The 24,723-nt window shown below is 37.3% G+C and overlaps 1 protein-coding gene across 1 annotated transcript in view; it reads right to left on the reverse strand.

Annotated features, from left to right (window-relative positions):
• The window catches only part of TPP1 (tripeptidyl peptidase 1), a 328,779-nt gene that overhangs the window by 41,764 nt on the left and 262,292 nt on the right, over positions 1-24,723 (reverse strand). The window contains exon 8 of the mRNA XM_053708854.1: positions 15,343-15,463. Within this exon, the coding sequence (XP_053564829.1) occupies positions 15,343-15,463 (121 nt within the window). The remainder of the gene's footprint in view (positions 1-15,342; positions 15,464-24,723) is intronic.

The raw sequence follows: 24,723 nt of genomic DNA on the forward strand, positions 1-24,723 counted from the left end.
GATAAGACAGTTTAGACACAGATAGTGTGAGACCGATAAGACAGTTAGATACAGATAGTGTTGAGACAGATAAGGACAGTTAGATACAGATATTGTGAGACAGATATAGACAGACACAGATAGTGTGAGACAATATAAGACAGGACACAGATAGTGTGAGACAGATAAGACAGTTAGATACAGATAGTGTTAGACAGATAAGACAGTTAGATACAGATAGTGTGAGACAGATAAGACAGTTAGACACAGATATTGTGAGACAAATAAGACAGACACAGATAGTGTGAGACAGATACAGATAGTGTGAGGGACAGATAAGACAGTTTAGAATACAGATAGAGTGAGACAGATGACAGTTAGACACAGATAGTGTGAGACAGATAAGACAGTTAGATACAGATAGTGTGAGACAGATAAGACAGTTAGATACAGATATTGTGAGACAGATAAGACAGACACAGATAGTGTTGAGACAAATAAGACAGGACACAGATAGTGTGAGACAGATAAGACAGTTAGATACAGATTAGTGTGAGACAGATAAGGACAGTTAGATACAGATATTGTGAGACCAGATAAGACAGACACAGATAGTGTGAGACAAATAAGACAGACACAGATAGTGTGAGACAGATAAGACAGTTAGATACAGATTTACAGATAAGACGTTAGATACAGATATTGTGAGACAGATAAGACTTAACACAGATATTGTGAGACAGATAAGACAGTTAGATACAGATATTGTGAGACAGATAAGACAGTTAGATACAGATAATGTGAGACAGATAAGACAGTTAGATACAGATAGTGTGTGAGGACAGATAAGACAGTTAGATACAGAATAGTGAGACAGATAGACAGTTAGATACAGATAGTGTGAGGACAGATAAGACAGTTAGATACAGATAGTGTGAGACAGATAAGACAGTTAGATACAGATAGTGTGAGACAGATAAGACAGTTAGATACAGATAGTGTGGAGACAGATAAGACAGTTAGATACAGATAGTGTGAGACAGATAAGACCGGTTAGATACAGATAGTGTGAGACAGATAAGACAGTTAGATACAGATATTGTGAGACAGATAAGACAGTTAGATACAGATATTGTGAGACAGATAAGACAGCTAGATACAGATAGTGTGAGACAGATAAGACAGTTAGATACAGATAGTGTGAGACAGATAAGACAGTTAGACACAGATATTGTGAGACAGATAAGACAGTTAGATACAGATAGTGTGAGACAGATAAGACAGTTAGATACAGATAGTGTGAGACAGATAAGACAGTTAGACACAGATATTGTGAGACAAATAAGACAGACACAGATAGTGTGAGACAGATAAGACAGTTAGATACAGATAGTGTGAGACAGATAAGACAGTTAGATACAGATAGTGTGAGACAGATAAGACAGTTAGACACAGATAGTGTGAGACAGATAAGACAGTTAGATACAGATAGTGTGAGACAGATAAGACAGTTAGATACAGATATTGTGAGACAGATAAGACAGACACAGATAGTGTGAGACAAATAAGACAGACACAGATAGTGTGAGACAGATAAGACAGTTAGATACAGATAGTGTGAGACAGATAAGACAGTTAGATACAGATAGTGTGAGACAGATAAGACAGTTAGACACAGATATTGTGAGACAAATAAGACAGACACAGATAGTGTGAGACAGATAAGACAGTTAGATACAGATAGTGTGAGACAGATAAGACAGTTAGATACAGATAGTGTGAGACAGATAAGACAGTTAGATACAGATAGTGTGAGACAGATAAGACAGTTAGATACAGATAGTGTGAGACAGATAAGACAGTTAGATACAGATAGTGTGAGACAGATAAGACAGTTAGATACAGAGAGTGTGAGACAGATAAGACAGTTAGATACAGATATTGTGAGACAGATAAGACAGACACAGATAGTGTGAGACAAATAAGACAGACACAGATAGTGTGAGACAGATAAGACAGTTAGATACAGATAGTGTGAGACAGATAAGACAGTTAGATACAGATATTGTGAGACAGATAAGACAGACACAGATAGTGTGAGACAAATAAGACAGACACAGATAGTGTGAGACAGATAAGACAGTTAGATACAGATAGTGTGAGACAGATAAGACAGTTAGATACAGATATTGTGAGACAGATAAGACAGTTAGACACAGATATTGTGAGACAGATAAGACAGTTAGATACAGATATTGTGAGACAGATAAGACAGTTAGATACAGATAGTGTGAGACAGATAAGACAGTTAGATACAGATATTGTGAGACAGATAAGACAGTTAGATACAGATAGTGTGAGACAGATAAGACAGTTAGATACAGATAGTGTGAGACAGATAAGACAGTTAGATACAGATAGTGTGAGACAGATAAGACAGTTAGATACAGATAGTGTGAGACAGATAAGACAGTTAGATACAGATAGTGTGAGACAGATAAGACAGTTAGATACAGATAGTGTGAGACAGATAAGACCGTTAGATACAGATAGTGTGAGACAGATAAGACAGTTAGATACAGATATTGTGAGACAGATAAGACAGTTAGATACAGATATTGTGAGACAGATAAGACAGCTAGATACAGATAGTGTGAGACAGATAAGACAGTTAGATACAGATAGTGTGAGACAGATAAGACAGTTAGACACAGATATTGTGAGACAGATAAGACAGTTAGACACAGATAGTGTGAGACAGATAAGACAGTTAGATACAGATATTGTGAGACAGATAAGACAGTTAGACACAGATAGTGTGAGACAGATAAGACAGTTAGATACAGATAGTGTGAGGCAGATAAGACAGTTAGATACAGATAGTGTGAGACAGATAAGACAGACACAGATAGTGTGAGACAGATAAGACAGTTAGATACAGATAGTGTGAGACAGATAAGACAGTTAGATACAGATAGTGTGAGACAGATAAGACAGTTAGATACAGATAGTGTGAGACAGATAAGACAGTTAGACACAGATAGTGTGAGACAGGTAAGACAGTTAGATACAGATAGTGTGAGACAGATAAGACAGACACAGATAGTGTGAGACAGATAAGACAGTTAGATACAGATAGTGTGAGACAGATAAGACAGACACAGATAGTGTGAGACAGATAAGACAGATACAGATAGTGTGAGACAGATAAGACAGTTAGATACAGATAGTGTGAGACAGATAAGACAGTTAGAAACAGATAGTGTGAGACAGATAAGACAGATACAGATAGTGTGAGACAGATAAGACAGTTAGATACAGATAGTGTGAGACAGATAAGACAGTTAGATACAGATAGTGTGAGACAGATAAGACAGACACAGATAGTGTGAGACAGATAAGACAGACACAGATAGTGTGAGACAGATAAGACAGTTAGATACAGATAGTGTGAGACAGATAAGACAGTTAGACACAGATATTGTGAGACAGATAAGACAGTTAGACACAGATAGTGTGAGACAGATAAGACAGTTAGATACAGATAGTGTGAGACAGATAAGACAGTTAGATACAGATAGTGTGAGACAGATAAGACAGTTAGACACAGATAGTGTGAGACAGATAAGACAGATACAGATATTGTGAGACAGATAAGACAGACACAGATAGTGTGAGACAGATAAGACAGTTAGACACAGATAGTGTGAGACAGATAAGACAGTTAGACACAGATAGTGTGAGACAGATAAGACAGACACAGATAGTGTGAGACAGATAAGACAGTTAGATACAGATAGTGTGAGACAGATAAGACAGTTAGATACAGATAGTGTGAGACAGATAAGACAGTTAGACACAGATAGTGTGAGACAGATAAGACAGATACAGATAGTGTGAGACAGATAAGACAGACACAGATAGTGTGAGACAGATAAGACAGTTAGATACAGATAGTGTGAGACAGATAAGACAGTTAGACACAGATAGTGTGAGACAGATAAGACAGACACAGATAGTGTGAGACAGATAAGACAGTTAGATACAGATAGTGTGAGACAGATAAGACAGTTAGATACAGATAGTGTGAGACAGATACAGATAGTGTGAGACAGATAAGACAGTTAGATACAGATAGTGTAAGACAGATACAGATAGTGTGAGACAGATAAGACAGTTAGATACAGATAGTGTGAGACAGATAAGACAGATACAGATAGTGTGAGACAGATAAGACAGTTAGATACAGATAGTGTGAGACAGATAAGACAGATACAGATAGTGTGAGACAGATAAGACAGTTAGATACAGATAGTGTGAGACAGATAAGACAGTTAGATACAGATAGTGTGAGACAGATAAGACAGTTAGATACAGATAGTGTGAGACAGATAAGACAGTTAGATACAGATAGTGTGAGACAGATAAGACAGTTAGATACAGATAGTGTGAGACAGATAAGACAGACACAGATAGTGTGAGACAGATAAGACAGATACAGATAGTGTGAGACAGATAAGACAGATACAGATAGTGTGAGACAGATAAGACAGTTAGATACAGATAGTGTGAGACAGATAAGACAGATAGACACAGATAGTGTGAGACAGATAAGACAGTTAGATACAGATAGTGTGAGACAGATAAGACAGTTAGATACAGATAGTGTGAGACAGATACAGATAGTGTGAGACAGATAAGACAGATACAGATAGTGTGAGACAGATAAGACAGATACAGACAGTGTGAGACAGATAAGACAGTTAGATACAGATAGTGTGAGACAGATAAGACAGATACAGATAGTGTGAGACAGATAAGACAGATACAGATAGTGTGAGACAGATAAGACAGATACAGATAGTGTGAGACAGATAAGACAGTTAGATACAGATAGTGTGAGACAGATAAGACAGACACAGATAGTGTGAGACAGATAAGACAGATACAGATAGTGTGAGACAGATAAGACAGTTAGATACAGATAGTGTGAGACAGATAAGACAGATACAGATAGTGTGAGACAGATAAGACAGACACAGATAGTGTGAGACAGATAAGACAGACACAGATAGTGTGAGACAGATAAGACAGATACAGATAGTGTGAGACAGATAAGACAGTTAGACACAGATAGTGTGAGACAGATAAGACAGATACAGATAGTGTGAGACAGATAAGACAGATACAGATAGTGTGAGACAGATAAGACAGATACAGATAGTGTGAGACAGATAAGACAGTTAGATACAGATAGTGTGAGACAGATAAGACAGATACAGATAGTGTGAGACAGATAAGACAGATACAGATAGTGTGAGACAGATAAGACAGTAGATACAGATAGTGTGAGACAGATAAGACAGTAGATACAGATAGTGTGAGACAGATAAGACAGTTAGATACAGATAGTGTGAGACAGATAAGACAGACACAGATAGTGTGAGACAGATAAGACAGTTAGATACAGATAGTGTGAGACAGATAAGACAGTTAGATACAGATAGTGTGAGACAGATAAGACAGATACAGATAGTGTGAGACAGATAAGACAGATACAGATAGTGTGAGACAGATAAGACAGTTAGATACAGATAGTGTGAGACAGATAAGACAGACACAGATAGTGTGAGACAGATAAGACAGTTAGATACAGATAGTGTGAGACAGATAAGACAGTTAGATACAGATAGTGTGAGACAGATAAGACAGATACAGATAGTGTGAGACAGATAAGACAGATACAGATAGTGTGAGACAGATAAGACAGACACAGATAGTGTGAGACAGATAAGACAGACACAGATAGTGTGAGACAGATAAGACAGATACAGATAGTGTGAGACAGATAAGACAGTTAGACACAGATAGTGTGAGACAGATAAGACAGATACAGATAGTGTGAGACAGATAAGACAGATACAGATAGTGTGAGACAGATAAGACAGTTAGATACAGATAGTGTGAGACAGATAAGACAGACAGACACAGATAGTGTGAGACAGATAAGACAGATACAGATAGTGTGAGACAGATAAGACAGTTAGATACAGATAGTGTGAGACAGATAAGACAGACAGACACAGATAGTGTGAGACAGATAAGACAGTTAGATACAGATAGTGTGAGACAGATAAGACAGTTAGACACAGATAGTGTGAGACAGATAAGACAGTTAGACACAGATAGTGTGAGACAAATAAGACAGTTAGATACAGATAGTGTGAGACAGATAAGACAGTTAGACACAGATAGTGTGAGACAGATAAGACAGTTAGATACAGATAGTGTGAGACAGATAAGACAGATACAGATAGTGTGAGACAGATAAGACAGTTAGATACAGATAGTGTGAGACAGATAAGACAGATACAGATAGTGTGAGACAGATAAGACAGATACAGATAGTGTGAGACAGATAAGACAGATACAGATAGTGTGAGACAGATAAGACAGATACAGATAGTGTGAGACAGATAAGACAGATACAGATAGTGTGAGACAGATAAGACAGTTAGATACAGATAGTGTGAGACAGATAAGACAGATACAGATAGTGTGAGACAGATAAGACAGATACAGATAGTGTGAGACAGATAAGACAGTTAGATACAGATAGTGTGAGACAGATAAGACAGATACAGATAGTGTGAGACAGATAAGACAGATACAGATAGTGTGAGACAGATAAGACAGTTAGATACAGATAGTGTGAGACAGATAAGACAGACAACAGATAGTGTGAGACAGATAAGACAGTAGATACAGATAGTGTGAGGACAGATAAGACAGTTAGACACAGATAGTGTGAGACAGATAAGACAGTTAGACACAGATAGTGTGAGACAGATAAGACAGATACAGATAGTGTGAGACAGATAAGACAGACACAGATAGTGTGAGACAGATAAGACAGTTAGATACAGATAGTGTGAGACAGATAAGACAGATACAGATAGTGTGAGACAGATAAGACAGTTAGATACAGATAGTGTGAGACAGATAAGACAGATACAGATAGTGTGAGACAGATAAGACAGATACAGATAGTGTGAGACAGATAAGAGAGATACAGATAGTGTGAGACAGATAAGACAGTTAGATACAGATAGTGTGAGACAGATAAGACAGACACAGATAGTGTGAGACAGATAAGACAGTTAGATACAGATAGTGTGAGACAGATAAGACAGTTAGATACAGATAGTGTGAGACAGATAAGACAGACACAGATAGTGTGAGACAGATAAGACAGTTAGATACAGATAGTGTGAGACAGATAAGACAGTTAGATACAGATAGTGTGAGACAGATAAGACAGACACAGTGTGAGACAGATAAGACAGACACAGATAGTGTGAGACAGATAAGACAGACACAGATAGTGTGAGACAGATAAGACAGTTAGATACAGATAGTGTGAGACAGATAAGACAGACACAGTGTGAGACAGATAAGACAGACACAGATAGTGTGAGACAGATAAGACAGTTAGATACAGATAGTGTGAGACAGATAAGACAGACACAGATAGTGTGAGACAGATAAGACAGACACAGATAGTGTGAGACAGATAAGACAGTTAGATACAGATAGTGTGAGACAGATAAGACAGACACAGATAGTGTGAGACAGATAAGACAGTTAGATACAGATAGTGTGAGACAGATAAGACAGACACAGATAGTGTGAGACAGATAAGACAGTTAGATACAGATAGTGTGAGACAGATAAGACAGACACAGATAGTGTGAGACAGATAAGACAGTTAGATACAGATAGTGTGAGACAGATAAGACAGACACAGATAGTGTGAGACAGATAAGACAGACACAGATAGTGTGAGACAGATAAGACAGTTAGATACAGATAGTGTGAGACAGATAAGACAGACACAGATAGTGTGAGACAGATAAGACAGTTAGATACAGATAGTGTGAGACAGATAAGACAGACACAGATAGTGTGAGACAGATAAGACAGTTAGATACAGATAGTGTGAGACAGATAAGACAGTTAGACACAGATAGTGTGAGACAGATAAGACAGTTAGATACAGATAGTGTGAGACAGATAAGACAGTTAGATACAGATAGTGTGAGACAGATAAGACAGACACAGATAGTGTGAGACAGATAAGACAGACACAGATAGTGTGAGACAGATAAGACAGACACAGATAGTGTGAGACAGATAAGACAGACACAGATAGTGTGAGACAGATAAGACAGTTAGATACAGATAGTGTGAGACAGATAAGACAGTTAGATACAGATAGTGTGAGACAGATAAGACAGTTAGATACAGATAGTGTGAGACAGATAAGACAGTTAGATACAGATAGTGTGAGACAGATAAGACAGACACAGATAGTGTGAGACAGATAAGACAGATACAGATAGTGTGAGACAGATAAGACAGTTAGATACAGATAGTGTGAGACAGATAAGACAGTTAGACACAGATAGTGTGAGACAGATAAGACAGATACAGATAGTGTGAGACAGATAAGACAGTTAGATACAGATAGTGTGAGACAAATAAGACAGTTAGATACAGATAGTGTGAGACAGATAAGACAGATACAGATAGTGTGAGACAGATAAGACAGACACAAATAGTGTGAGACAGATAAGACAGACACAGATAGTGTGAGACAGATAAGACAGACACAGATAGTGTGAGACAGATAAGACAGACACAGATAGTGTGAGACAGATAAGACAGTTAGCTACAGATAGTGTGAGACAGATAAGACAGTTAGATACAGATAGTGTGAGACAGATAAGACAGACACAGATAGTGTGAGACAGATAAGACAGTTAGATACAGATAGTGTGAGACAGATAAGACAGTTAGATACAGATAGTGTGAGACAGATAAGACAGTTAGATACAGATAGTGTGAGACAGATAAGACAGTTAGATACAGATAGTGTGAGACAGATAAGACAGTTAGATACAGATAGTGTGAGACAGATAAGACAGTTAGACACAGATAGTGTGAGACAGATAAGACAGTTAGACACAGATAGTATGAGACAGATAAGACAGATACAGATAGTGTGAGACAGATAAGACAGATACAGATAGTGTGAGACAGATAAGACAGATACAGATAGTGTGAGACAGATAAGACAGTTAGATACAGATAGTGTGAGACAGATAAGACAGTTAGACACAGATAGTGTGAGACAGATAAGACAGATACAGATAGTGTGAGACAGATAAGACAGTTAGATACAGATAGTGTGAGACAGATAAGACAGTTAGACACAGATAGTGTGAGACAGATAAGACAGTTAGATACAGATAGTGTGAGACAGATAAGACAGTTAGACACAGATAGTGTGAGACAGATAAGACAGTTAGATACAGATAGTGTGAGACAGATAAGACAGTTAGATACAGATAGTGTGAGACAGATAAGACAGACACAGATAGTGTGAGACAGATAAGACAGATACAGATAGTGTGAGACAGATAAGACAGACACAGATAGTGTGAGACAGATAAGACAGTTAGATACAGATAGTGTGAGACAGATAAGACAGACACAGATAGTGTGAGACAGATAAGACAGATACAGATAGTGTGAGACAGATAAGACAGACACAGATAGTGTGAGACAGATAAGACAGTTAGATACAGATAGTGTGAGACAGATAAGACAGTTAGACACAGATAGTGTGAGACAGATAAGACAGTTAGATACAGATAGTGTGAGACAGATAAGACAGTTAGACACAGATAGTGTGAGACAGATAAGACAGATACAGATAGTGTGAGACAGATAAGACAGTTAGATACAGATAGTGTGAGACAGATAAGACAGACACAGATAGTGTGAGACAGATAAGACAGTTAGATACAGATAGTGTGAGACAGATAAGACAGTTAGATACAGATAGTGTGAGACAGATAAGACAGATACAGATAGTGTGAGACAGATAAGACAGATACAGATAGTGTGAGACAGATAAGACAGTTAGATACAGATAGTGTGAGACAGATAAGACAGTTAGACACAGATAGTGTGAGACAGATAAGACAGATACAGATAGTGTGAGACAGATAAGACAGATACAGATAGTGTGAGACAGATAAGACAGATACAGATAGTGTGAGACAGATAAGACAGATACAGATAGTGTGAGACAGATAAGACAGATACAGATAGTGTGAGACAGATAAGACAGATACAGATAGTGTGAGACAGATAAGACAGTTAGACACAGATAGTGTGAGACAGATAAGACAGTTAGATACAGATAGTGTGAGACAGATAAGACAGTTAGATACAGATAGTGTGAGACAGATAAGACAGTTAGATACAGATAGTGTGAGACAGATAAGACAGTTAGACACAGATAGTGTGAGACAGATAAGACAGTTAGATACAGATAGTGTGAGACAGATAAGACAGATACAGATAGTGTGAGACAGATAAGACAGTTAGATACAGATAGTGTGAGACAGATAAGACAGATACAGATAGTGTGAGACAGATAAGACAGATACAGATAGTGTGAGACAGATAAGACAGATACAGATAGTGTGAGACAGATAAGACAGACACAGATAGTGTGAGACAGATAAGACAGACACAGATAGTGTGAGACAGATAAGACAGACACAGATAGTGTGAGACAGATAAGACAGACACAGATAGTGTGAGACAGATAAGACAGTTAGATACAGATAGTGTGAGACAGATAAGACAGATACAGATAGTGTGAGACAGATAAGACAGACAGATACAGATAGTGTGAGACAGATAAGACAGTTAGATACAGATAGTGTGAGACAGATAAGACAGTTAGATACAGATAGTGTGAGACAGATAAGACAGTTAGATACAGATAGTGTGAGACAGATAAGACAGTTAGACACAGATAGTGTGAGACAGATAAGACAGTTAGATACAGATAGTGTGAGACAGATAAGACAGATACAGATAGTGTGAGACAGATAAGACAGATACAGATAGTGTGAGACAGATAAGACAGATACAGATAGTGTGAGACAGATAAGACAGACACAGATAGTGTGAGACAGATAAGACAGATACAGATAGTGTGAGACAGATAAGACAGATACAGATAGTGTGAGACAGATAAGACAGACAGATACAGATAGTGTGAGACAGATAAGACAGTTAGATACAGATAGTGTGAGACAGATAAGACAGTTAGATACAGATAGTGTGAGACAGATAAGACAGTTAGATACAGATAGTGTGAGACAGATAAGACAGACACAGATAGTGTGAGACAGATAAGACAGATACAGATAGTGTGAGACAGATAAGACAGATACAGATAGTGTGAGACAGATAAGACAGTTAGATACAGATAGTGTGAGACAGATAAGACAGATACAGATAGTGTGAGACAGATAAGACAGTTAGACACAGATAGTGTGAGACAGATAAGACAGTTAGATACAGATAGTGTGAGACAGATAAGACAGACACAGATAGTGTGAGACAGATAAGACAGATACAGATAGTGTGAGACAGATAAGACAGTTAGATACAGATAGTGTGAGACGGATAAGACAGTTAGATACAGATAGTGTGAGACAGATAAGACAGATACAGATAGTGTGAGACAGATAAGACAGTTAGATACAGATAGTGTGAGACAGATAAGACAGACACAGATAGTGTGAGACAGATAAGACAGTTAGATACAGATAGTGTGAGACAGATAAGACAGACACAGATAGTGTGAGACAGATAAGACAGACACAGATAGTGTGAGACAGATAAGACAGTTAGATACAGATAGTGTGAGACAGATAAGACAGACACAGATAGTGTGAGACAGATAAGACAGTTAGATACAGATAGTGTGAGACAGATAAGACAGTTAGACACAGATAGTGTGAGACAGATAAGACAGTTAGATACAGATAGTGTGAGACAGATAAGACAGTTAGACACAGATAGTGTGAGACAGATAAGACAGTTAGATACAGATAGTGTGAGACAGATAAGACAGTTAGACACAGATAGTGTGAGACAGATAAGACAGTTAGACACAGATAGTGTGAGACAGATAAGACAGTTAGATACAGATAGTGTGAGACAGATAAGACAGTTAGATACAGATAGTGTGAGACAGATAAGACAGTTAGATACAGATAGTGTGAGACAGATAAGACAGTTAGACACAGATAGTGTGAGACAGATAAGACAGTTAGACACAGATAGTGTGAGACAAATAAGACAGTTAGATACAGATAGTGTGAGACAGATAAGACAGTTAGATACAGATAGTGTGAGACAGATAAGACAGTTAGATACAGATAGTGTGAGACAGATAAGACAGATACAGATAGTGTGAGACAAATAAGACAGTTAGATACAGATAGTGTGAGACAGATAAGACAGTTAGATACAGATAGTGTGAGACAGATAAGACAGACACAGATGGTGTGAGACAGATAAGACAGTTAGACACAGATAGTGTGAGACAGATAAGACAGTTAGACACAGATAGTGTGAGACAGATAAGACAGATACAGATAGTGTGAGACAGATAAGACAGTTAGACACAGATAGTGTGAGACAGATAAGACAGATACAGATAGTGTGAGACAGATAAGACAGTTAGACACAGATAGTGTGAGACAGATAAGACAGTTAGATACAGATAGTGTGAGACAGATAAGACAATTAGACACAGATAGTGTGAGACAGATAAGACAGTTAGATACAGATAGTGTGAGACAGATAAGACAGTTAGACACAGATAGTGTGAGACAGATAAGACAGTTAGACACAGATAGTGTGAGACAGATAAGACAGTTAGATACAGATAGTGTGAGACAGATAAGACAGTTAGATACAGATAGTGTGAGACAGATAAGACAGTTAGATACAGATAGTGTGAGACAGATAAGACATACACAGATGGTGTGAGACAGATAAGACAGTTAGACACAGATAGTGTGAGACAGATAAGACATACACAGATAGTGTGAGACAGATAAGACAGTTAGACACAGATAGTGTGAGACAGATAAGACAGTTAGATACAGATAGTGTGAGACAGATAAGACAGATACAGATAGTGTGAGACAGATAAGACAGTTAGACACAGATAGTGTGAGACAGACACAGATGGTGTGAGACAGATAAGACAGTTAGATACAGATAGTGTGAGACAGATAAGACAGTTAGATACAGATAGTGTGAGACAGATAAGACAGTTAGATACAGATAGTGTGAGACAGATAAGACAGTTAGATACAGATAGTGTGAGACAGATAAGACAGTTAGATACAGATAGTGTGAGACAGATAAGACAGTTAGATACAGATAGTGTGAGACAGATAAGACAGTTAGATACAGATAGTGTGAGACAGATAAGACAGTTAGATACAGATAGTGTGAGACAGATAAGACAGTTAGATACAGATAGTGTGAGACAGATAAGACAGACACAGATAGTGTGAGACAGATAAGACAGACACAGATAGTGTGAGACAGATAAGACAGACACAGATAGTGTGAGACAGATAAGACAGACACAGATAGTGTGAGACAGATAAGACAGATACAGATAGTGTGAGACAGATAAGACAGTTAGACACAGATAGTGTGAGACAGATAAGACAGTTAGACACAGATAGTGTGAGACAGATAAGACAGTTAGACACAGATAGTGTGAGACAGATAAGACAGTTAGACACAGATAGTGTGAGACAGATAAGACAGTTAGACACAGATAGTGTGAGACAGATAAGACAGTTAGATACAGATAGTGTGAGACAGATAAGACAGTTAGATACAGATAGTGTGAGACAGATAAGACAGTTAGACACAAATAGTGTGAGACAGATAAGACAGATACAGATAGTGTGAGACAGATAAGACAGATACAGATAGTGTGAGACAGATAAGACAGACACAGATAGTGTGAGACAGATAAGACAGATACAGATAGTGTGAGACAGATAAGACAGATACAGATAGTGTGAGACAGATAAGACAGTTAGATACAGATAGTGTGAGACAGATAAGACAGTTAGATACAGATAGTGTGAGACAGATAAGACAGTTAGATACAGATAGTGTGAGACAGATAAGACAGTTAGACACAGATAGTGTGAGACAAATAAGACAGTTAGATACAGATAGTGTGAGACAGATAAGACAGTTAGATACAGATAGTGTGAGACAGATAAGACAGATACAGATAGTGTGAGACAAATAAGACAGTTAGATACAGATAGTGTGAGACAGATAAGACAGTTAGATACAGATAGTGTGAGACAGATAAGACAGTTAGACACAGATAGTGTGAGACAAATAAGACAGTTGGATACAGATAGTGTGAGACAGATAAGACAGTTAGATACAGATAGTGTGAGACAGATAAGACAGACACAGATAGTGTGAGACAGATAAGACAGATACAGATAGTGTGAGACAAATAAGACAGTTAGATACAGATAGTGTGAGACAAATAAGACAGTTAGATACAGATAGTGTGAGACAGATAAGACAGTTAGATACAGATAGTGTGAGACAGATAAGACAGACACAGATAGTGTGAGACAGATAAGACAGACACAGATAGTGTGAGACAGATAAGACAGACACAGATAGTGTGAGACAGATAAGACAGTTAGACACAGATAGTGTGAGACAGATAAGACAGTTAGATACAGATAGTGTGAGACAGATAAGACAGTTAGACACAGATAGTGTGAGACAAATAAGACAGTTAGATACAGATAGTGTGAGACAGATAAGACAGACACAGATAGTGTGAGACAGATAAGACAGTTAGACACAGATATTGTGAGACAGATAAGACAGTTAGATACAGATAGTGTGAGACTGATAAGACAGACACAGATAGTGTGAGACAGATAAGACAGACACAGATAGTGTGAGACAGATAAGACAGACACAGATAGTGTGAGACAGATAAGACAGTTAGACACAGATAGTGTGAGACAGATAAGACAGTTAGACACAGATAGTGTGAGACAGATAAGACAGTTAGACACAGATAGTGTGAGACAGATAAGACAGTTAGATACAGATAGTGTGAGACAGATAAGACAGACACAGATAGTGTGAGACAGATAAGACAGACACAGATAGTGTGAGACAGATACGACAGACACAGATATTGTGAGACAGATACGATAGACACAGATATTGTGAGACAGATAAGATAGACACAGATATTGTGAGACAGATAAGACAGACACAGATAGTGTGGGAAAGATAAGACAGTTAGACATAGACAGTGTGAGACAGCTAGACACAAAGACTGTATGACAGATAACACAAGAGACATAAGATATTAAGAGTAGAAGAGTGACATTGGATGTGCCTTACCTGATAGTCTGGCATCGGGAAGACATTGCTAAAGCCACCACCACTAATATAATCTGTAACTTCGTGGGTCACCTGAAAAGGGTTTTTAAATGCTGTTCCTCCAACTGTTGTCACATAGGGACTGTGAAAAAAAAACAAAACCATCAGTCCCATTAGTGACTCTTATTCACATGAAAAATAGGCTTAAAGGGAATGAAGATATTTGTCTAACTGTAAATAATGGTCACCTCAGTGGAATTAAGATGAAAAGGTGTAAGTCTCACTTTGTGAGGTAGGACCAGTTAGATTGCGTTGGATCAGTGTTGGTAGTGGTGAAATGTGATTGCACATGGTGAATATGAAAGGCTTGGCTGAAAAAAACAATCTGAGCCTAGATCAATGAATCTGAAGCAAATGTAGCTTTAGTGAGTTGAGATACCATGCAGCAAGGGAATCACGGATGGAAGAAATACTGACTTAATTTGTGGCACACATAATTTATCTGGCGAAGGACCGACTAGTAGGACTTAGGATCTGGTGGTTGGCATTTCAGGGGCTAGGAGAGAGTAGATTAGCAAGTGTTAAAGCCAATTGTGGGGAGTTACAGGAGAGTTATTTACAATATACTGGGTAATGTGTTAGCTAGGTTTCTTGGGTTATGAAGCGTAGTCTGGAAAAAAACTTGTTTTTATTCAGGGTCATTTTGTTCACTCTCCAAGTATATTGGGTTGATTAAAACTGTCTATTACTTGATAGAGTAGAGTGGTAATGGCAAAAACTGTAAGGGAATATAAGAATGCCCGTGTTATGCAAATGTCTATCCTAAGAATTCATATCTGACATCATCTATGTTTATATTTCCATATTTTACTGGGTTTTGTTCGTAGTCTGGCCTATGTAAACAGGGATGCAGAGGATCCGGTGTGTGTCATTGGCACTTCTGGAGCTGCATTTTAAATAGGTGGAATGTTCCCATAAAAATTTGAGTTCCCCTGTGACATCAACAAGCATGCTATTTGGGGGACAAAAGCCAAATTACATGACAAAATCTGTCATCCGTAAGTGTTACGGTACCAACAGGATACCAAGGGTTAATACCAGATGGAAGATGCCCTGAATGTGAGATCAGCAACTCACAACCCAGCTAATTCCCCCCTCAAACATGAGACCAGGCTCCACATTGAAGGTTAAAACAGAATGCACTTTATTGAAGGCTATATGCCCAGTATTTATGCAGGTCTGACCCCAGATGGGGGGTTGAAAGAATATTGTACATTAGATAGAGGGAAAACGCCCTTTGACATGATACAATAGAATTACATTACTTAAGCAGATAAACAATTTAGTCTTTCTTATCACTTGGGCGTCTGCTCTCTGGATGTGAGTAAACAATGTGAATGTTTATCACTAAACTTAATTACAGTACACAATAGCTGATGCCAGCAACCTGGTATTTAGAAAATAGCTTCTTAAAGCTGAACAAAGTTAACTCTTTCAGTACTGACAGAAGGGTCTGTCACATAGCTCCCTCCTAGTGGAACACTCTGGCAGACCCGGCTTGACCCTTTGGCGGGTCAACCTGGGGATGACCGGACTAGGAGGTGGTAGGCATGTCAGTTTGCCGGGACAATCCATCTGTATTCCCGTTATGAGAGAGAATTCCTGCCCGTATAAATAAGGGTTCAACTTCTTCAGTGCCCAGACCAGGGCTAAACAGTCCTTCAAAATCTCATCAGCTTCTTTACTTGGTTTTTGTACCTGCTCTTTATAGGTATCCACAATCCCTTCATACTGACATAGGGTGCCCTTGAGTTGCTGCACCTCACTATGAGCCAGCGTCAGCTTCTCCTCCAGTGTCGCTAAGTTTGTCTTTAATGTTTCATGTTCCACTCTCAAGCTGGTGTTTTCTGCAGTCTGTTGGTGCAGCTTGTCTAGCAGAGATTCCTGTTCTAAACGTGCATTTTCCTCTGCGCTCCTCTTCTCTCCCGCTAGCACTGTTACGTGATTGTTTATCGTGACCATTTCATCCTCTACTTGACTCTTCTCCTTCATCAGCACATTGTAACGGGACTTCCACGTATCAATAGCGGATAGAGATTTACTGAGCTCAGCGTCCTGGGGCTTAGCAGCAGGTGGGTCAGTCTCTGCTGCACGGATCTGGGCACGGGTAGTCACAGGGTTAACATCAGCGGGACCCATAGGAGCGTAGGCAGAAACAAGGGGTGCCAAGTTATTTCCAAGGAGAACATCAGCTGGTAAGTCCTTCATGACCCCCTGTTACGGTTACCCTTAGTCTCGCTGAGAGATGGACCGCTTAGTAGCCTGGATCCCTATTGCTAAAGAGGGGAGAAGCTGCTTTCCATAGTATTCTATATGAGTCTCGCAAACATAGAATAATCTCCCTTAGCTGCAGTACAGCTAGGATAGAAAAGGGGGTTGGAGAAGGCGCCACAGGCTATCTGGTGTTAAACCTAAATTATAAATTTCTCCAAAATTGAAGTGCAATAAGCGTATAATACTAGCTGACTTCTATAGGGGTATATGTAAAATGACTTGAACAAATAATCCAACACTGTTGTGACAATAAGGCAATTCACTGATTACAATTTGAAAAATTACATTTAATGAAAACAAACAAATTATTATAAAACATTTAATACATTTCTCTGATTTAGTAGAACAGTTAATAAGCTTCACTTCAACATAAAAACCATATGGCAATACTAATCCACACTAAAAAATAGCACTCCTTCTAAGTTAACCTAATAATAGCAGGCTTTCTAAGTGAACCTAATATTAATAGTATAATACTAGAATGATACAAAGTTAAAACCAATAAGCAGAGCTAGATATAGGGCTAATCGTTTCTACTATCTAGTTTTGAACCGGATATTGTAAACCTGAACGCTGTCTGTAAATGTTATTGGTGACTAAATTTTGACAGGCACAGTCTCTCAAGTAACAGTTAATAGGACTCCAGATAGATCGTTTTCTGTTTATGAAGAAGGTAAAATACACAGTAGTTCTTAAAGTGCAATATAACCATAAGACTTTGAATCTTCAACCCTCACTTCTAAGGGTCTTTGTAAAAGGAAAGTCAGTAGTAAGCACTTACCCGGTGCTATGGGCGGGGCTTTTTCTTCCGCTCACCTGTAACGCACCTTGTATATCTTTTCGTCGGTGACAATCTTACAATTATTCAGTAGGTAGATTGTAACTTCAAAGTGTGCACACTCTCGATCCTCCTTAGATTGATGCTCCTACCGTCTTCACTCAGTAGGCAAATCCACTTGGCTCTGGCACCACGGTCCTGGGAGCTTCCTGATTACAAGTCTTTTTCAAAACAAGCCGGATACTGGTATGGTCTACGCGTTTCAGCTCACCAGGGAGCCTTTGTCAAGATACCTTCCTCCAGCTGTGATCCCTTTTTAAAGGATTCCTCCATTAACCCTATATGTGCCTTCCAAATAATCAGTGGTTCCTTCTTTCATTATTTAATGTGCCCTGTATTTTTGTGCATTACAGTCACCAATTTCAGTGCAGGTTATACCGGTTGAGAAGTTACTAAAGTGCCCTCATGAAAACAATATTTAAAAAGCCAAAATAATATCATTACAAAAATTATGACTTTATTCTAGTTTCTACATTTGTTAATCTACTTTAAAATTATAACAGTTAATTGCCTCACAATCGCCAACGAATGGTCAACACCCCTAAAAACGTATCTGTCCCTAATATTAAGATTCCGGTCTTTTTTTATAAAAAATTATTATTTGTTTGTTTAGATAAAAAATGATTCCAAAAAAACAAAAAATTATTATTTTCTTGCTTGGGTTCGAACTCGCAGACCTTATAACTGCAGTCTGACCACCTAACCATTAGGCTGTGTTGGAAGTTATCTCAATAGGATTTCAATGTTAATATTTGGCCTTTAACTAGCTTATATATAATCCGATAAGTAATCATAGATTATCTATTTGTCATATATCTTAATGGTTGATTGGCTTAAATTAGATTTGTAAAACAAATCTTTCCTAACTTGGGCTCGAACTCATAGCCCTTACGGTCAGAGTCTAACTTCTTATCCATTGTGCTATGATGGAAGTTCAAAGGGATCGAATTCTCTCCTTCTATATAACCTTGAGTTGTTAACTATTTGGATGCAACAGATGGTCTATAAAGAGAATAAATCTATTTTTAAATAACAGGGTCGATTCGAACCTCGGACCTATTGTGTTTAAAGCCTAAGCACTAGCCACTCGACTATTGACTTATTGAAGAATTCTTGCTTCTATTTGGGTCTTTTAAAGGATAAATTTTTATATTAATGGGCTTTGTTCTTAGACATTTGTTTATAAATCATGGACAATTTTTATATATTATTGTTCCTAAAAGGGACATAGAAGTGTTATTTAGTGGATGATATTCATAGTCACTCTGTTAATTCACCCCAAGGAAACATATATATTTAATCAACTTTCTTAACCAGTATGACATCTAAAATATTTAAATACAGTATATTTAATCTCGTTCGTTTTGATGGACATAATAAATCCTTCTATTTATATAAGGGCATTCAAGTCCATTTCACTATTCAGCCCTTTGGGGTGGAGTGTACCGAAATTATATATAAATTCTGCTTCTTGTCTGAGCAACTTTTTATTAGTATTCCCTCTTCTTCCATCCTGCACTATTTTCTTAATGCCCCAGAATTTTTGTATTTCTGTGTTGCCTTTATGAACCTCTTTGAAATGTTTATACAGAGTTGTGTCTTCTCTTTCATGCTCTATTGCTAACAGATGTTCATGTATACGGTCTTTCAATTTCCGTCCTGTTTGACCAAAATACCTTAGATTACAGTCGCATTGTAGCATATAGATAATATTTGTATCGGTGCATCTTATAATATCTGTTATATTAGTAATTCTCCCGTCTTTCTCTGACTTAATCTGTTTTAATTTCGTACTATGTTTACAGGACTTGCATTGGTGGCAGGGGAAGAACCCCTCTATCTTATTGCCCTCAAGTGTTCTATATCCTCTATTGCACATTTCATTCCCCCTTTTGTACTCGCTCGGAGCCAATATCGTTTTTAAATTCTTAGCTTTTCTGTAAATAAAATTGGGGTTTCTTCCTAAGTTTGGGCCTATTATGGGGTCTTTCAATAAAAGATGCCAGTGTTTCTTAACCAATTTTTGAAACTGTTTGTGATGGGCTGAATAGGTCGTGATTATGGGTATATCCATTGTCTCTTTTAGCTTCCCCTTATAAGGTTTTTCTTTTTTTCTTAGTAGTTCCTCCCTGTCCATCTTTTTAACTTCATCCACTGTCTCTAAGATCTTTAAAATGTCATATCCCTTCTCTTCAAATCTTTTCATTAGTACTTTTGATTGTTTCTCAAAGTCCACTAGATCTGTGCAGTTCCTCCTAACACGCATCAGTTGACCCTTTGGTATGTTCTTTTTCCATTGGCTATTGTGACAACTCTCAGAATCAATATAATTGTTAGAATCGACCTTTTTAAAAAAGGTCTTTGTTTTAATTGCATTATTGATTATCTCAATTTCTATGTCTAAATAATTAATTTTTTCTTTACTAGATTCATATGTGAATTGTAAACCAAAGTTATTGGAATTAAGGTCATCAATGAAAATATCTAATAATTCTATGTCCCCCTTCCAGACGAAAAACAGATCGTCAATATAACGTCTATAGAGCACAAGGTTCGCACCCCATGGGGATCTTGCTATCAGTTCTCTTTCAAAGACCCCCATGAATAAGTTAGCATAACTAGGTGCGAACCTTGTGCCCATAGCCGTACCCTTTATTTGCAAAAAATAACTGTTCTCAAACTTGAAATAATTGTTATTCAAGATAAATTTTATACATTTCAATAAAAAATCTCTTTGCGTGCTGGTCATCTCTGAGTCCTGTCTCATAAAGTATTCTATAGCTTGTATTCCTAAATTATGCTCTATGTTAGTATAAAGTGAGCTAACATCGCAGGTGACCAGCACAAAATTTGGTTCCCATTGGATCTCTTTGAGTACTCTTAAAAAATGTGCCAAATCTGATAGATATGAGGGAAGTTCTTTCACGTAGTTTTGCAAGAAATAGTCAATATATTGGGACATATTAGACGTTATTGAATCTATGCCCGATATAATCGGGCGTCCTGGGGGTTCCTTGAGATCCTTGTGGATCTTTGGTAAGAAGTAAAATATGGGGGTTCTAAAGTTCTTAATCAACAAGAAATTATACTCTGAATCAGTCACCAAATTAGTTAGTTTTGCATCATCAAGCAATATTTTAAGTCTCCCTTGAAATTCATCCCCTGGGTCACTAAGTAATTTTTTATATGTTGTTGTGTTATTCAATAGTCTGTAAGCTTCAGTTAAATAATAAGTATTACTCATGATTACCACTCCGCCCCCTTTATCGGCCTGTTTAATGACTATATCCGTCCTAGCTTGTAAATCTTTTAATATCGATTTTTCCTTCAGACTCAAATTCCACTTCATATTCTTGGTTTGTTTGGTATCAATATCCTCCAAATCCTGCTTAACCAATTTCTCGAAGGATTCTATATAGTTCCCTTTTTCTTGTGTTGGGAAGAACTGGGATTTTTGTCTAAAATTAGTGTGAATAAATTTATTTTCAGTCTCTGAGGGCTTAGTATCTTTGATAGGATTCTTTAAAAAGTACTTTTTTAAAGTTAATTTTCTTATGAATTGATTAATGTTTACATAATGTTCAAACTTATTAAGTTTGGAAGTGGGAGCAAAGGAAAGCCCTCTGTTCAGAACAGACTCCTGGGTTGTCGTTAATTGTAAATTACTTAGATTAAAGATCCCATTATTCTCAGTTGATTTATGTATTCTAGTTGTGTCTTTATTGGTAGTTTCATCTTTATCTAATCCTCATCATCTTCCCCCTCTTCTCCCTCTCTTCTTCTCTTTCCCTTCGGTGGGTTGTGATTTCTTTCCTGACTTACTCCTAAAAAATTGGCCGATGTAGTTGCTCTTTGGGATGACTGTTCTACTGTTCTCAATGTATCAAATCTATTAAATGATGGAACCCTCCAATCCTGCTGTGTTTGTTCTGTTCGATTTCTAAATTCACGTTGATCAAAATCCCTATTATGCCAACCTCTCTGGTAATGTCTGTTATCGTCAAAATGTCTGTAGTATCTGTTTTCGTACCTTTGATGTCTATATTCATCTCTATGTTTGTCCCTCATTCCGTTGTATCCATAGTCCTGATCAAATTTCTGTAGTATGGATATGAATTATTTGCACTTCTGGGATTCCAACTGTTAGTATTACGAGGAATCCTATTGTTACTGTAATCCCTAGATCTATTATTCCCATAATAGTCTCGTCCCCTCAAGGTCTCCCTTGGTTGTCTCTCTATTCTATCTCCTCTTATCATATTTTCTTCAATAGTTTGACCTTCCCTTTCATATACATTTGTATTCCTATTATTCACCAAAAATTTGTTACTACATGTATCTCCTTGTTCTCTTTGTATCCTATTTTTGAATTCTTTATTATCCCTCTCTTCTGGCCTGTTTTGTGGCCTATTTTCCTTCCTTTTGCTAAACAGTGTGTTATTCTTTTTCATTATAATTGGTACACTTTCTCCCTGTTCATCCTCTTTATTTTCTTCCAATTTATAATCTTCTCTGTCCCTATTATATTTTTTCCATTTGTTATTCAATAGGTCGACATTTAAATCTCCTAACTTTTTAATGATTACACTCTCTTTTTCTAGAGATTTACTGTCTTTCCTCTTTTTATCAAACATTGTTTTGGTTTGAATAAGTTCTTCATTAATTTCCTTTAATGCAATATTTCTGGCCTTAATAATAATTTTAATAAGGTCTATTGATGCCTTTTCTAATACATCAAACCACTCAATTTTTAAATCTGTTTTCAATTCAAAAGTGCAGTCTTTTTTCAGACGTAATCCCCTTGGACATTAATCAATTCATAAGAAAATTAACTTTAAAAAAGTACTTTTTAAAGAATCCTATCAAAGATACTAAGCCCTCAGAGACTGAAAATAAATTTATTCACACTAATTTTAGACAAAAATCCCAGTTCTTCCCAACACAAGAAAAAGGGAACTATATAGAATCCTTCGAGAAATTGGTTAAGCAGGATTTGGAGGATATTGATACCAAACAAACCAAGAATATGAAGTGGAATTTGAGTCTGAAGGAAAAATCGATATTAAAAGATTTACAAGCTAGGACCGATATAGTCATTAAACAGGCCGATAAAGGGGGCGGAGTGGTAATCATGAGTAATACTTATTATTTAACTGAAGCTTACAGACTATTGAATGACACAACAACATATAAAAAATTACTTAGTGACCCAGGGGATGAATTTCAAGGGAGACTTAAAATATTGCTTGATGATGCAAAACTAACTAATTTGGTGACTGATTCAGAGTATAATTTCTTGTTGATTAAGAACTTTAGAACCCCCATATTTTACTTCTTACCAAAGATCCACAAGGATCTCAAGGAACCCCCAGGACGCCCGATTATATCGGGCATAGATTCAATAACGTCTAATATGTCCCAATATATTGACTATTTCTTGCAAAACTAAGTGAAAGAACTTCCCTCATATCTATCAGATTCTGCACATTTTTTAAGAGTACTCAAAGAGATCCAATGGGAACCAAATTTTGTGCTGGTCACCTGCGATGTTTGCTCACTTTATACTAACATAGAGCATAATTTAGGAATACAAGCTATAGAATACTTTATGAGACAGGACTCAGAGATGACCAGCACGCAAAGAGATTTTTTATTGAAATGTATAAAATTTATCTTGAATAACAATTATTTCAAGTTTGAGAACAGTTATTTTTTGCAAATAAAGGGTACGGCTATGGGCACAAGGTTCGCACCTAGTTATGCTAACTTATTCATGGGGGTCTTTGAAAGAGAACTGATAGCAAGATCTCCATGGGGTGCGAACCTTGTGCTCTATAGACGTTATATTGACGATCTGTTTTTCGTCTGGAAGGGGGACATAGAATTATTAGATATTTTCATTGATGACCTTAATTCCAATAACTTTGGTTTACAATTCACATATGAATCTAGTAAAGAAAAAATTAATTATTTAGACATAGAAATTGAGATAATCAATAATGCAATTAAAACAAAGACCTTTTTTAAAAAGGTCGATTCTAACAATTATATTGATTCTGAGAGTTGTCACAATAGCCAATGGAAAAAGAACATACCAAAGGGTCAACTGATGCGTGTTAGGAGGAACTGCACAGATCTAGTGGACTTTGAGAAACAATCAAAAGTACTAATGAAAAGATTTGAAGAGAAGGGATATGACACTTTAAAGATCTTAGAGACAGTGGATGAAG

Source organism: Bombina bombina, chromosome 3, assembly GCF_027579735.1.
Source record: "Bombina bombina isolate aBomBom1 chromosome 3, aBomBom1.pri, whole genome shotgun sequence".
NCBI classification, from domain to species: Eukaryota; Metazoa; Chordata; class Amphibia; order Anura; family Bombinatoridae; genus Bombina; species Bombina bombina.